The 15,633-nt window shown below is 42.9% G+C and overlaps 1 protein-coding gene across 1 annotated transcript in view; it reads right to left on the bottom strand.

Moving 5' to 3' along the window:
* Positions 1–15,633, bottom strand: part of LOC120519259 (zinc finger protein 850-like) — a 101,767-nt gene that overhangs the window by 15,387 nt on the left and 70,747 nt on the right. The window contains exons 6-7 of the mRNA XM_039742408.1: positions 10,272–10,439; positions 5,750–6,284 (exon numbers count right to left, since the gene is read on the bottom strand). Of these exons, the coding sequence (XP_039598342.1) occupies positions 5,750–6,284; positions 10,272–10,439 (703 nt within the window). The remainder of the gene's footprint in view (positions 1–5,749; positions 6,285–10,271; positions 10,440–15,633) is intronic.

Below are 15,633 nucleotides of genomic sequence, written 5' to 3'. Positions count from 1 at the left end.
AAAAAACGTTAGTACTAGTATTACTAACCATTATATTTCTACATATTTTTTTTGTGTGCGTGTCCCCTTACTCTTTCAGAATTAACTGTTTCTGGTATCCCTTACCATGACTGCCACTAGTATTCCTACGTGAGTCTTTGTAGTAGCAGTTTTCCTCTTAAAACAAAGGTTTCTTTCTTTAATTGATGTACTGGTTGATTGCATTGTTTTAATAGACCCAACATCAACTGCGGTGTTGACATGTAAGTATTCATAGGTTAAATAACACAAAGGGTAATAAAAAATAAATAACAACAAAAAAAAAAAAGTTAGATCCAACGTCACTTGGTGCAGACTATATGTAGGTTGTAGCCTATTAGTTGTTCATTGAAGGCCAATTTGTAATATTCTGAAATTTCTTTTAATTTCAGTTTTTGGTAACCTAAACTTTCAATGTAAATGTCTGGCAGTTTCCTTTGGATCTGTTTAAGGTTGTTCGTTGCATTCCAGCTGATTATATTTGAAGAAAAACAGAGGTGTTGTAAAACTTTGGAGAGGAACTGTAACTTTCTCTTGCTTTATCTAATTTATCCAGCTTGAACCCTGTGCCACAGTTCCGCTGCGAGACCTCCAGTGGACTGACCCTCAAGGCCTCCGCAGAGGAGATCCAAGTCGCCAAGGCATACCGCCTGAGCGGCTCTGTGCCATTCAGGGTAAAGTTGGCCGAGATGGTCAGGGAGCAGGACAGGAAACGCATGTGGGCAGCAGGTGGTGAACCTGGGGACTCCAAACTCATGCGCAGCACCAGCAAGCTCCAGTTTGGACAGTTCCGGGGTCAAACTTGTAAATGGTTGCTGATCCATGACCTCGGCTATGCCGTCATGGTGTTGGCAACCCACCAGAGGGAGTGCAAAGATGGCCAGGTGTTGGATAGCCTGCTGGCGAGCAATAAGAACGCCCTGGAGTCCTATGCCTGGCTCTTTCCCGAAGTAACGACGGCCATCTTTGGTGAACACGCACACCTGATGTTTCAGGCCCTTTACAATGCAGAAGATCAGGAGGCCAAGGGGTGAGAGACTTTTGGGTGGGGTCTGAGGGGAAGGACACAGTAAGGTAGTGGGCCCCTGCTTCCATTTGTTCAGCTGTTACCGTTCCTGCTTTTGTACCCTAATGCAGTTACATCAAATGGCTCCAGCGCCAGACCATCAAAGCCAGGACCAGGATGCATGCGCTCCAGCTCTATATGCGGCGGAGAGACGAGGTGAAGGCAGCAGTAACCTCCTCCTCCTCCTGAAGTTGAAGGCTGGTTAGTGACAGCCACCCATGAAAACTGGTGGTGGCTCCTTCACTTTTTCTGTTTAACCTGTTATTTGTTTGAATTTGTAAACAACCTTTTCCAGCATCTACCTCTCAGTCTGCCACCAGTGGAGGGTCCATGCCATCCCAGCGCTCCCAACCGATGGCTGATCCAGGAAAGCAGCCTTCGCAAACGCTGGCTGTGGATGTGTTTCTTTGAATGCCATTGCCGGGAAAGGAACAGGCCCTGTATGATTCTTTTTTGTTTCTTTTTCTCTTTCTCATGCTCATGCTCTCTCTCTCGCTCTCTCTCACACACACACACACACACCTACTTTTGCCCGAGGGCTTAAGGACCTTGCTACATAAAAAACAGCAGGTGTGGGCAAGCCAGGTCCTTTTCACCAGGGGCAAGGACGGGAAGCCTACATTGACCTCCAAACTGGTTGAGGATTACACCCGGCCTGAAAAGTACACTGGTGAGGCAGGCGTCCAGCCTTTGTCTTGTCTTGTCTTGTCTGTCTGTCTCTCTCTCTCTCTCTCCCCATCCGTCCCTGCCACCTTTTCATTTTAAACCAGTTCCCTCTTATTCACAGGTGAGCTCATTGGCATCCAGTACCTGTTTTCACAGACTGGTCGAGTGCTGGAGGAAGTGATGGGCAGGGATCCTGATGCTCCGGATGGGACCGATACAGATGACGATGACAGTGTCAACGAGGGTGTCCAAGAGGATGAGAGTTCGGTAGAGGAGCCTCTGGACCACACCCTCTTCGGTCTGGAGGAGGACTTCGCCCCGCAAACTTCCAAACCCATGTTGTCTGACATGTCCCAGTTGCGCCCTGTCATTGGCGCCTCACAGTCTGGGCCAGCCATTCAAAGGGTGTGCCACAAGCCGGTAGGTCTCTCCCGACGCGTTGTGATATACCTGTGGAATATCTGATGAGTAACAGAACAGAACAGCTTTGGACCTGACACTGGTCCATGTTACCAGCAGGTGGTCAACCTGGCCTGCAGTCCCTTGCAGCTGCATCACCATGCCTACGTGACGCAGCACCAAGTGGCAGAGATTGTCGCCCTCTGGGAACGATTGCCGGAGGGTGACAAGGCCCTAGTTCACTTCCCGCCATGCCACCAGGAAAGTCTGGTAAAGGGGAGGTTCTTACGCAAGCACTCGCAGATCATTGTCACACCGGGAGTGGAGAGCTTGCAACGGTAGGTGCTTAACCTCTTTGGCGTGGCTTCTTTCATTTTGATCAGATATCTATGGCAGGACTGACTCTCTCTCTTTCCTCTCTCCCAAACACCCTCCTGACCCGAATTCTGTAAGTGCATGGTCAGCCAAGGCGGCCAAGCCGCATAAATGCCAAACATCAGCTGCCTTGTGGAGGCTGTTTGTATAGAGCTGTCCAGGATTCACCCCAAGGGAACCACCACCTGTGGCGTGAGGGTGAACCGCTGGGCAGCAATAATGCAAGCTTATATCTGTATTCAAGAGAACATCCTTACAAACCCGGTACTCGTGGCCCAGACACGTATCCAGCTATTCCCCCTCAATCAGCATACGCTAGCACAATGGTAAGTACACACTGGACAAGTGGAGTCTCCCATGACCCACTCCTCCCTCCCACCCTAACTTCCTTTGCTTTGTGTCCCTGTAGGCACTAAGCTCGCACTAGGGAGCTGGTACAGCGGGCTCTGGAGATGACCGTGCCACTACCGAGCACCTCGGCCCTGGCTTCAGAGCCCACCCATGCTGTATGCTCACGGCCCACGGGCCCCCGAGAGGTCCACCGCGTGGATGTGGCACCACCCATCATCAGGAACAACCCTGTGCTACATGAACCACCTGCCTCCCAGCCACTCTCTCCGCTGGCAGACACTGCCATTCCTCACCTCCATTGCCAACCGCACAACCTTCTGTACCCTGTACCACTACCTGGCGGTGCAGGAAGAAGAAAGAGGCAGAGGAGCTGGTGCAACAGCAAGGTATCCCCCCCAAACAAAGGAAGAAGGTGGAGGCCTTTGTTTGCCAGTGCTGTGGCTGTTCTAAAATGAAGGAGTTTGGCCACAGCCACTTTGGGGGGGAATCGCTTTGTTCCACCGCTGCCAGCAAAAGTGTCCAGGAGTGGCTGGGAGAAAAAAGGAGGGAGAAATGCGATCGTGCTTTTGGCCATTAAAGGCATTTATTTATTTATTTTATTTTATTTTTTTAATCTGTAGATGGGCTCATACTTTTTTGTTTTGTTCAGGAGGAGGCCTGCTTAAGATTTTGTTAATCTGTATAAGTGACTGGCACTTTGTATGTTGGCAGGCCTCCTCCTCTCAATTTTCTTTTTTAATTTTGGGCTTCATCAGCAGGTTAAGGCACTGACTGACTGACTATAAAACTTTTTGTTTTCTATTTAAACAATATATTTAGCTATTTTTTTTATTGCAAACAACTGCCTTTTGTATTCATTTTATGTATGTATATAGTTTTTGGATGTTATTTTTTCATAAACCTTGGATTGTTGTTTGATTTTTATTTATTGTATGTATATAGTTATTTCCTGTTATTTTTTCATAAACCTTGTTGATTGAATCGTTGTGTCTGCCTGCTACCGTCCCGCCGCCACTTTAAGGGCTCTCTTATTTACCTTCACACGACCACGTGGCTAATTGGCTATGCGTCCGCCCCTTTCACCTTCTACGGACTCGGCTCTGCTCTGCCGGTGGCCCCTTTCCGTCACGAAGATCGGCTTACATTTTTTGCGCTAAATGCTGCCTATTGTTGGGGGTTCATTGTTCCATCCGAGTTGAGTCTGTATGTGCGCCATACAATCGAGCTTAATTCTGCTGTCTGTTCTGAAGTCTCCGAGTTGCCTTCATTGGGGCTGAGGATGCCCGGGCTGCTAATCTGCTTTAACAAGAGTTAAACCATATTGTTTTTATTTTCATGTTTGGTTTTGACAAGGAGGACTCCTACTTTAAAGTGCAGGTGATATTTGCAGAGTCCAAATGTAGCTACACTATTGAAATTTATTGGCCTCTATTTTTCTAGAAGTGTAACTGTAGGCATAACATCAAACTATTAGGCAGTATGTTCTGTTAACAGGAAGTGATGAATCTGAAGAAGTGTCTGAAGAAGGAAAAAAAAATGCACTCTGTTGCCTCAGTGGCTCTGTAGATGGTCCAGTTCAATTTATTGAGTTTTTTAGAAAAGAATAATTTATAGACTGAAATCATGGAGTGAATAACAGGTACAAACTGATGTGGAAAAAACAGTGAGAGCTAAAAGTCCATCATGAATCAATCACAGCTTTTCAGCGAGTGGTGATCTATTTTTGTGCTTTCTGATTTGTTTTTCTGTCCTTACACTTTGTGTTTGCATTTCCCGATTTGTTTTTGCATTATTTAACTTTTTTTTTTAATGCACTGCACTTCAGGGCCATAGTAAATCTTTAGCTTTGATTCCTGAAGTAGAACTATTTTGACACATATTCATCAATTTTAAACACCTAGAAGTTTCAGTTTTATCCCACTGTTTGTAGAAAAGCTTAGTACGAATGCAAAGGGACTATCTGTACAAAGCGCAGACCATGAATTTTGCCAAGTCTAGCCATTTTCTACAGGACTAAGACTAAACCTCTGACTGGACCAGTCCATGACATTTTTTATTCCTTGTTTAAGTTGGCGGTTAGCTTTTTATTGCTGTCGTGTTAAAAACTGAACGTCTTTTTGAAGTTTTTCTTTTTGGAAGAAGACAGCAATTTTTGCATCAGAATCGCTTGCAATTTGGTGCAGTCTTGGTATTTCTCTGCTACCTAATCTAATTCATTTTCCTAAAAATGACACCATTGTTTCCCATTTAAATATTTTTGTTTACACAATCTCACTAAAGGTGAAAGCATGTCTGACATGATGAGGTCAGCCTTTCCAAAAGTAAGTGCTGGTGTTTCAAAAAGGGTGTTCAGACCTTTGATATTCACTCTATGCACACTAAGGTATTAACTGAGAAAAACACAAGTGACTCCTCCACCAAATGTCTAAGTGAAGGCGAATTAAATAGCACAGGGGGCACCGACTATGAGAATGGGGAATAGTTTGGGGAACAATCAGCTAGCATTTCGCAGTTTAGTGCCAAAAAAGAAACAAAGGCCTCTTTAGCTAAAGTACAATACAATGCAATTTATTTTTGTATAGCCCAAAATTTCACAAGAAGTGCTGCAATAGGCTTTAACAGGCCCTGATTTTTGACAGCCTCTCTAAGAAGACAAGAAAAAACTCCAAAAAAAAAAAACCCTTGTAGGGAAAAACAAATGGAAGAAACCCCAGGAAAGGCAATTCAAAGAGAGACCCCTTTCCAGGTAGGTTGGGCGTGCAGTGGGTGTCAAAAAGAAGGGGGTCGATAAAATACAATACACAGAACAGAACACAAGTAATGCTCAATAAAGCACCATCTGCCCCAAACGTTAAGATTTCTTGTAAGACTCACCTTCTTCAGGATTACTCAAATGTGGTGTCTTCTCAGCCATCTTCCTGTCAGACTGTAATGACTCAGACTTTGGACCAAACGAATGCTCCATCAGAGAGCAGGGTCCAGTCTGAGTTGAGTCTAATCCAGCTCTCCCTTCATCTGGACAAATACACTGAGAGATGGACTCTGCTTTAAAGTCTTCTTCCTTAATTATATTCAGACTTTCATCTTTCTGCATATCACTATCCGACATCTGGTCATAATCTTCTTCTTTAATGTCAATAGCTCTCCATTTGCATTCTCTCTCCTCAGTGCTGAGGTTTTCCTGTTTATGGAGGACAGACTCCCATTCACGATTCTCTTCTTTAACGCGTACAATCTTATTTTCATAAATACAGTGCAAGTTCTTGTCTAATCTGCAATACTCCCCTTCCTCATCGTTGCTCTTCTCTTCGGAGTCCTCCCCTTCACATTTAAATTGTACCTCTTGAGCTCCCTGGTCAGCCTGGCACATCTCCTCCATCTTGTGCATCGACAAGTTCACTATATGGACCTGTGGGAGGAAAAAGGCATGAATTCTTAAGAACTGAACTAAAAGAATCGAACGTGTGAGATGATATCTTCTATTTTTGACTATAGAGAAAATGGAAAATCAGTTTACAGATGACACATTGCAATATGATTATAGGAGACCCAGGTTCGCTTCCTGGTTCCTCCCTGCGAGGAGTTTGCATGTTCTCCTCATGTCTGCGTGGGTTTCCTACCACAGTCCAAAGACATGCAGGTTGGTGCATTCGCGATCCTAAATTGTCCTTAGTGTGTGCTGGGTGTGCCATGCGGTGGGCTGGCGCCCCGCCCAGGGATTTGTTCCTGCCTTGCGCACTGTGCTGGCTGGGATTGGCTCCAGCAGACCCCTGTGACCCTGTGTTAGGGTATAGCAGGTTGGATAATGGATGGATGGATGGACTAAACAGTTGTAGCAAACTTTAATATTGGGACAAGCTAGAAAGAAACCATTTCCCACAATCATGGTAAGAAACATAGCATGCAATAAGTCGTTTTAATGGTAAATGGTGCATTATATGGCCCCCTTTTTGATTAAATTTAGAAGATTGCCATGACCTAAACCAAATGTGGTCCAGCTTTTTATTTTTAGATACAGCCTGTGGTTGACAATTACAAGACAAACTAAATATATGAAAGCTAAATAGATTAAATTATCACTTCTTTATAAAGACAAGCAGCAGGTAAATACACAAACATTGCTATGTAAAACACTGTCACTTACTATCTAATCTCAAACCATATTCTTTATCCTGCTGTATCGTTTCTTTTCTCAACTGGTTAATTTACACTAATTAAAAAAAGTTGACAGCATACAAAGATACAGGAAATGTGACAACAATCAAAGATAACAATGGAATAGATGAGAGCAGGGAGGAAATGGCAAGGAAAAGATGGGCAGAGTATTGTAAAGAATTAATGAATGAGGAAAATTGCAGAACTCCAACAGCACAGAGGGACCCCCACAGAAGTCCCTGCACTAAGGGTCACCCCAGTTAAAACAGCAATACAAGACTTGAAGAATGAGAAAGGTGCTGGAGAAGATGAAGCACCGGTGGAAGCTTAGAGGGATTATAGGTACTAACAAACATTGAATGTCATCTAGAAAACTGAAAATATGCTCACAGAATGGAAATATGGATATCTAACACTGAAATAAATGGTTAAGGGAGATAAAGAAAAGCTTGAAATTGTTTTGAAATAGCCACATCAGTAAAGTGGCTAGTGAAGGGTCTGAATTTGGAGTAGTTGGTAACACGATTTCTCTGTGCGTAACTGCAAATTGAAGTCCTGTGTAATTGTGATGTGACCTGAGCAACTGAAACAAAGGATGAACCAAGAGGATTCACACTGGAGAGAAGCCATACTGTTGTAAAGAATGTGACAAGCACTTCACGGGAATATGAAAGAATTCACACCGGAGAAAAGCCATATTGCTGTACAGAATGTGGCAAGCTGTTTACACACATGAGCAGTCTTTGGAAACACACTTGAATTTACATATTGCTGTACAGAATGTGGCAAGCATCAAAACCATAAAGGCTAAATATCTGTCATCAAAAACAAAATGCTAAATCAAAAAAAAAAAAATCACTAAAGCTCTATGCTTTAAACAACAGCAAAGTCTTCACTGAATGTGCTTATTGAAATCCACAACCTCGGACAGTGTCAAGCATGTAGTGTGGACTATTAAAGCATCACACTGAAGGGCAAAAACCACACCTCAGGCAACCACATAGCATGTCGTGCTAACAGGACCACAGAGTGGCAACGTTCACAGTGAAAGAAAATGGTGGCGTGGTAAAGGAAAAACATAAATATTAAAATGACTAATGCAACTGCACAGACAATAAACTGCAAAAATAATTATAATCAGGAGAATCCCTAGTGTGCAATACCCTGAAAATAACCAAGAATTTCTAAAAACAAAAATTTATTGAAAGCAAAAAAAGTTTCATTTTGTTTGTATTGTAATATTTGGTGCATTATTATGGGATTCATTACGCTACAACTTAAGTTGAAAACACCCGAAAAATCCCGGATCATCGAGAATTGTGCAAACTGACAACATGAAGAATCGTCTTCGCGCCGAACTGGAATCGTCCCCACAAAAATCAAAGTCATCCAGACAATCTGGATCTGCATAATTAGATCTGGACCACCCTGTATTTGTTATGTTCTTCTACTTGTCTAAGTACATGTGACTAACTGGGCAGTGATACTGTATGGCAGTCATCAATTGACAACATTGTTTTAGCATGGCTTAGTTTTAGTGTAGCAAAATCAACCTGTAATATTCCATATGTTAAATTAAAAAATGTTTAGGCAAACAATCATCTATAACATTGTCTGCAGATGCTGCCTCTGAACAAGGCTTTGGTGCACTGACTGAGTCACAGTCTCATAGTGCTACTGCGGAGGATGCTGACTGTAGTGTAAATGATCCTTATTGTCTTATGTAGAAAATACAGTGGCACGAGCTAATCAACATGAAGCATATAGTCACTCTCTGGTGCCATGATTACCAAGAATAGTTGCCTTAACTTGAACGATAAGAAAGATACGGATAAGGAAGTATCATGTTTGCCACTGATTAGAGCTGTAAAGTTGCTTAAAAACGTACCTGAGAACATGCATCTGACTTTAGACTCTTAAAACCAGTTCAGTTTAGAAAAATAGTTGGCACTGCTTTGGGCTTTCCGTATCAAAGTATCTAAACTGAAACAGGTGAAGCTCACCGTATCCAACACTGGCTCATTTGCCTTGAGATCATCTTCTCCGATACACCAAATAGGTCTGCAATCTGTCACACTTTTAAACAACAGAAAAGAAAGTGTTCTGTTGGCTCAGCTGGAATGTCAAGGGACGGGCGTCCAGGCAGGCCCGGTCTTAGGTATTATGGGGCCCTAGGCGAAAGGGGGGTCCAGGAGCCCCCCCCCCGGAAGCTCTGCGAAATGCGTGAAAATAACACTCTCTCTGTGGGGGCCTCGGCCTGGGCCTTCATTGCTCTCCATAATGCGACTACCGCTGTAACCAGCACCAACTCTCACAAAATTGAGCAAAGCTCCTCTCTGAGACGCAATGAAAGCATCAGTATCGGCTTTTTTCTTTCGCTTAGCTGCTCCAGATTCGTATTTACGCTTCGAGGACATACTGACAGACAGGGGTTTTCATTCGTTCTCGCAACTCAGATTGCGGTTCTGCCTTCCCGCTCCCGTGCCACCTGCTGCCACTGACGAGGTGGAAGGATTTATGAGATCTTGACTTCTTCTTTCTTCTTCGACGAATGATGGTGGTGGTGGTGGCTGATTCACTGATATAAACGTTCGACCCATAGAGACCTTGACTCAAACCGCTCCGCTTTTATAGACAGCCGCCCACGCGGACACGCCCCCGCATTGCCCACGTGATTTAACATGCGAGGGGAGAGGCGGGCCGACGGCCTGGATCCGGGGCCCTAGGCGGTCGCCTACTTCGCCTATGCCTAAGGCCGGGCCTGGTCCAGGGCAGTTCATGTCGTCACCTGAACTGGCGGGTAGACTAGATAGATAGATACTTTATTAATCCCAAGGGTCTGTCTGCTGCACCAGTTTAATCAATAGCATAGTCTAAAAGGACTGCCAACATTATCATTCCTTCTAAATTTTCTCTCTGAAATATGCGATAACTTTGGGAGAATCCATTTCATCTGCAGTAGTAAGCACCCTGCTCCGTGTACTTTTTAGTATTTGAAATTTCGTTTCAGAAAATATTTAAAAAAGAAAAAGTGACACGTATTTGATTTCAACCAAAAGGGAAAAATTAAAAATGCAAAACAATTACTTGTTTCCTTTCGTTCTTTCGCACATCGGAAAAGAAAAATGCAAGAAACGAGAACGAGAAAACGCCCTTTATTTATTTCGCAGTAAGTAACAACAATAACGTTCATAAAACAACTGCTATAATAAAGCAAAGTTTGCAAAGCTTGTATTTTTACCTGAAAGATGCGACTCGGTTTTTCGGCAGTCATGTCCTCCTCCCGGAGTGTCACTCTTTTATTTCCGAAAAACAACGTATTGGTCCAACCTCTGCTGATGCCGTGCAGTGTAACTTCAAGACCGTCGATCGATGTGTTGTGAGGAGGACTGTTTGTACGTGTCGTCAAAAATCGCGCAGAAGAAGTACGTCAGGTTTCAGACAATGAAAATGCGTTCTGTTGTGTTGTTTTTCAGCTATCACACTTTCATTATTTGAATCACAAATAAATCCAGAAAAGTATGTTTAATTTTAAGTTTCTGACTGCTATTTGTTACCATAGAATTTAAAAATATCTCATTTTCCCTCATTTTATTCTTTAATCAAAAATCTAAATCATAAAATTCCTTTCATTTTCGTTTTTTCATTTTTGCTTCTAAAATGAGATTTCAAATACCAAAAAATACCCACTTTCCTAATTAATTCTTCTGCTATCTCATTTACCTCCATCTTCTGTGCTGACAAACTGAATTAGGTATGAGCAATCTATAGAAGGCGATTCACCAATCAAAACACAGTATGCGCTAGAGCCCATCTCCCTCAACTTTGATGAGTGAAAGTGATAGTGTTATAACAAGCCGTATTTCATGATGCATTTGGATGAATATTACAGACCGATGTCCATCCATCCATAATCCAATCCGCTATATCCTAACTACAGGGTCACGGGGGTCTTCTGGAGCCAATCCCAGCCAACACTTGGCGTAAATCAGGAAACACCGTATGGCACACACACACACTAGGGACAATTTAGGATCGCCAATGCACCTAACCTGCATGTCTTTGGCGGGAGGAAGCCGGAGCACCCGGAGGAAACCCACGCAGACACGGGGAGAACATGCAAACTCCACGCCGGGAGGACCCGGGAAGCGAACTCAGGTCACAGGCAGATTTAAACAAATGTGCGCCATTGACCAGACACAGAATACGCAGATATGTCAGAAAAGGGAAAGATTGCTCACTTTTTAACTAGGTGGAAAATCATAGCCTAACAAGCCGTTTCAAGTTTAAAACGAAGAGAAGGTCCATCCCCGATCAACAGTCGCGCGTTAGCCCCTCTCTTCCTCGAGCAAGCGCAGCACATTCGTGATTCATCATAAACACTGCGGGTGGAGCGCGCTCTGTTGAACTTCACAGCAATCAGTTGCTACATAAATTGCTGTCAACTGGTTAAGAAAGAAAAGTTGCTTACGTCGACTGAAAATGTCGTTAGATTTATCACTAGGTTCCTTTTCAAAATAAAGCCGTCAAAGGGGTCTGAAAAGTAGCTACATACTGCCACAAAATAGCTGACAACATTGCTAAAGTGACGCGAGCCGGATTAACCACACAGCATATGCTGCGAAACACCCGGGTGCACTGGGGCACTTCTACCCAGGGACCGAATACCAAAGGACTGGAAAACATCACAAAGGTTTATTTTAAAGATTGTGTATCCCGCCTCTATGACATCAAATGATAGACAAATGGGCCGCTTCCTACCCACTGGATCATCAAGACCTTATTGCAAAAAAAAACGGACCGCGGAGAGAGAAAAGCAAAAAAAAAAAGAAAAAACATATCAAAGAGCTGTTACTATAACAAGTATATAGCCTGCCTCGCTCGTACCTGAACGTGTCACTAAAGACCGTGATCACTGCTGCTGTCGCATTATTTCTTCTTCAGTGCCGCATCATTTCTTCTTCAGTTTTTGTGTTGTCAGTCGCGTAGCTTGGAGAGCTGTCAAGCCAGATACTACTGCATCAGGACCTTTAAATCGTCCGGGACACGCTAATCAGGCGCAAGGTCTAGGGCCCGACATAGTTAAACAATAGACTTAAATGCCTTTTTCATTTTTTTGTCTGGTAGATTTTATATAACACAAAGAGCTTTCAATTCGGCTTTCCAATTAAATGTTCGCGGCTGACACACACGCGGTGCCGCTCGGCTTCCGTTTCCGTCGTTCTTCATGACGTCATGCCTGTCGCACTTGTTGACCTTCTTAAAGAGTTTCCCCTCCCCCACCGCTACATCTCAATTTCTTTCTCAGCCGGAAACTCTTTATTACAAACGGCCGGCTACGGTGCAAAAAGGAGAACTCATCTGCCTACACTGAGAGAAGATTCTCATCCAAATGGAAAAAAACTAGATTTTAAACAATGTTTCATTCACTATCTTGAAGTGTTTGCCAAAAGAAACAGCAAGTACATGTTAATAAGGTAACAATAAAATCCTCCATTCAGTAATCGTCTAAACTCATACGATCAAGTGTTAATAAAATGTTATTGTATAGAACTGAAAGAAGTTAGAAAACCATAAGGTTTATATAGTGTATATTTGACAGAGGCTGTTTTTTCTGGAGGAAGATGATCCAATACAGTTTATGTTACAAGTGGATATGGTGATGTTGCCTAAATGGCACTGTGAAAAACCATCTAAAATTCTTACCTGACACAGTTTCTTAAGTCATTTATTTACATTTTTAAATTTAGAAAAATTAATCCATCCATCCATTTTTTACTGCTTATCCTATCCAGGTTGTGGTGGCAGCAGTCTAATAAAGACACCCAGCCATCCCAGCCAGCTCTTCAAACTTCAACTGGGGGGTTTGGGGACATTCCCAAGACAACTAGGAGATGTCATCTCTCCAGTGTATCCTAGATCTGTCCCGAGGTCTCCTCCTGACTGGACATGGCTGAAGCACCTTAGGCAGGGAAGCATCCAGAAGGCATCCTCAGAACCATCTCAAGTGGCTCCTTTGGATGCAGGGGAGCGCAAATTACAGAGTGCAACTATGACATTTCAAAGTGAAAAAGACCATTTCAAAAACTAACCAATAAATCAAATAAAGAGAGTTAATCAAAAGAATGAGTCCTTGAATTAAAAAGTCCACAAATTGAAAAATCTAAACCTGGAAAACTGAAGCAAGTGTCAAAACCAAAACCAATTCTAGACTAAAATGGTCAAAAGACAGCAAACATACAAAGAGAATAAAAGCCCAAACGAGCCAAACAACACAACTTTGAGTTGGAGAACATATGAAACTTAGCAACTGTACCCACTGGATCTTGTCTCCTTGAGGATGTCAGAATATACAACTAGGTTAACAGAGGATGATGAATGAGAATACCTCTTCATGACTTCTCAACACCATTTCAATATTCCAAAGTATTGTGAACTTACTGCATTTTGACAGCCAATCAACATGTTACACGTTACCAGACAGCACTAGTGGTTGTGTAAATGTTTTGTAGATATGATGAGTTGAGCCACCATCTCCCAGTCTTTTTCCTTTTTTCAATCTGTCATGACACAACACACATGCAACATCAGAAAAACAAGCCTCTCTTCATGTTCCACAGTCCAAAACACCCTTTTCTTTTTGCCTTGTGGCCGCTTTGTATGCATTATAACTTTGGCTGAGCAATCGATAGTTATTATTACATACCTGATGCTTTTATACAAGGCAACGTGAAACATCTGAGATGCAGTTGGCTACATTTCTTTTGTTTCTCAAATTGGCACAGAGGCAGGTGAAGTGGTCACACACTGCTAGTAGTGGGATTTGAACCTCCACCCTCAGGGTTTGAGGTCCAAAGCGTTAACCACTATGCTACAGTGTTGACAGCTATCATACACACACAAGCTTCATGACTTAAGACAAACTCAAATCTGTTTGACTTTCTCAGGGTGAATTACCAGTCATACTGCCAACATTGAAAGTTCCTACCCTCGCTTCCACTCTCCTACCCTTCCTCCTCTCCTCTTGCCTCTGGACATGCCATTCCCCTCTTCTTCTTCTGTTAACCTAAGTCTTGACCAATGCTCTGCAGGAATTACAGTAAATTAAGCCTTGTATATTGAAGCAAACAAATTTATACAGGTGTCCCAACTTCTTTTTATTGCTTAAAAAACCCCTGCCTTAAAGCGGAGTGGGAACAGATTGTGTTACTACATCTTCCAAAGTACTACTTGGACAATATTACACTCTAGAAAGTTTCAGTGATAATTGCAAGAAAATGGCAATTAACAAATGACATGAGACAGAACATTATTGGCATTAACCATGTAGGCCTTTCATTCAGAGAAACTGCAAAAACAAAAAAAAGAAAAGTGTCTTTGAATACCATGGTGTCCTACACAGTCCAACTGATAGGACGAGATTTGGCAGATCCAAAGTCACAGTCCAATTGGAAGACAAGCTTTTGTCCATGGGCGTCTCATAATGCAACAGCCTCAAGCACAGCTTAACAGTGCAGATCAAGAAAAGCAAATCTCAGCACTCTACTTGGAAGAGGAGACTTTGTGCTGCAGGTTTGACAAGGCGAGTGGCAGGAAGAAAGCCATTCCTTTAAGGACAAAAATAGGGCCTTGAAATATCAGCTGTGAACTACTGCAGACCGGAAGAAAGTCTTATGGACCGGTGAATCCAAATTTGAAATCTTCCATTCATCATGCTGGGTGTTTGTATGCCGTCAAGTTGGTGACAGGATGGTTCTTCAGTGTGTGACACCAACTGTCAAACACGCAGGAGGACATGTGATGGTCTGAGGTATTTTAGCTGAAGACGGAGTTGGTGACTTGCACAGAGTGACTGGCATTCTGAATCAAAATGGTTGCCACAGTTTGGCTGTTACATCTGCAAAAGGTATGGCTACTGTGATGAATCAAAAATTTGAACAATATTTTGTATACTTCATGATTCCTTGACTTTTTATGTGCCATAGTTAGTTTGATGCCTTGATTTCATGAAACATTAAGACATTACATTTCCATAAAAACTTAAAAAACTGTGTTCTAAAACACTTCACCAGTAGTGTACCTCTATGTGAACTGTGCCTAACACAACAGATGCAATGGTACTTTTTATTTTTAAAAATAGCTTAAATATCCTGAGTTTTTTTCCACAATAAACATTGCAGGGGATTGTATTCTCCGGTCCTGTTCAGCCTATATACATTGGACTTCCAATACAACTCGGAGTCCTGCCATGTGCAAAAGTTCGCTGACGACACTGCTATCATGGGTTGCATCAGGAGTGGTCAGGAGGAGGAGTATAGAAACCTAATCAAGGACTTTGTTAAATGGTGTGACTCAAACCATCTGCACCTGAACACCAGCAAAACCAAGGAGCTGGTGGTGGATTTTAGGAGGCCCAAGCCCCTCCTGGACCCCGTGATAATCAGAGGTGACTGTGCGGAGGGTGCAGACCTATAAATACCTGGGAGTGCAGCTGGATGATAAATTGGACTGGACTGCCAATACTGATGCTCTGTGCAAGAGAGGACAGAGCCAACTATACTTACTCAGAAAGCTGGCGTCCTTCAACATCTGCAATAAGATGC

Source organism: Polypterus senegalus, unplaced genomic scaffold (assembly GCF_016835505.1).
Source record: "Polypterus senegalus isolate Bchr_013 unplaced genomic scaffold, ASM1683550v1 scaffold_19, whole genome shotgun sequence".
NCBI lineage: Eukaryota > Metazoa > Chordata > Cladistia > Polypteriformes > Polypteridae > Polypterus > Polypterus senegalus.
The sequence above is the reverse complement of the archived record's forward strand: the minus strand, read 5'-3'. Positions and strand labels throughout refer to the sequence as shown.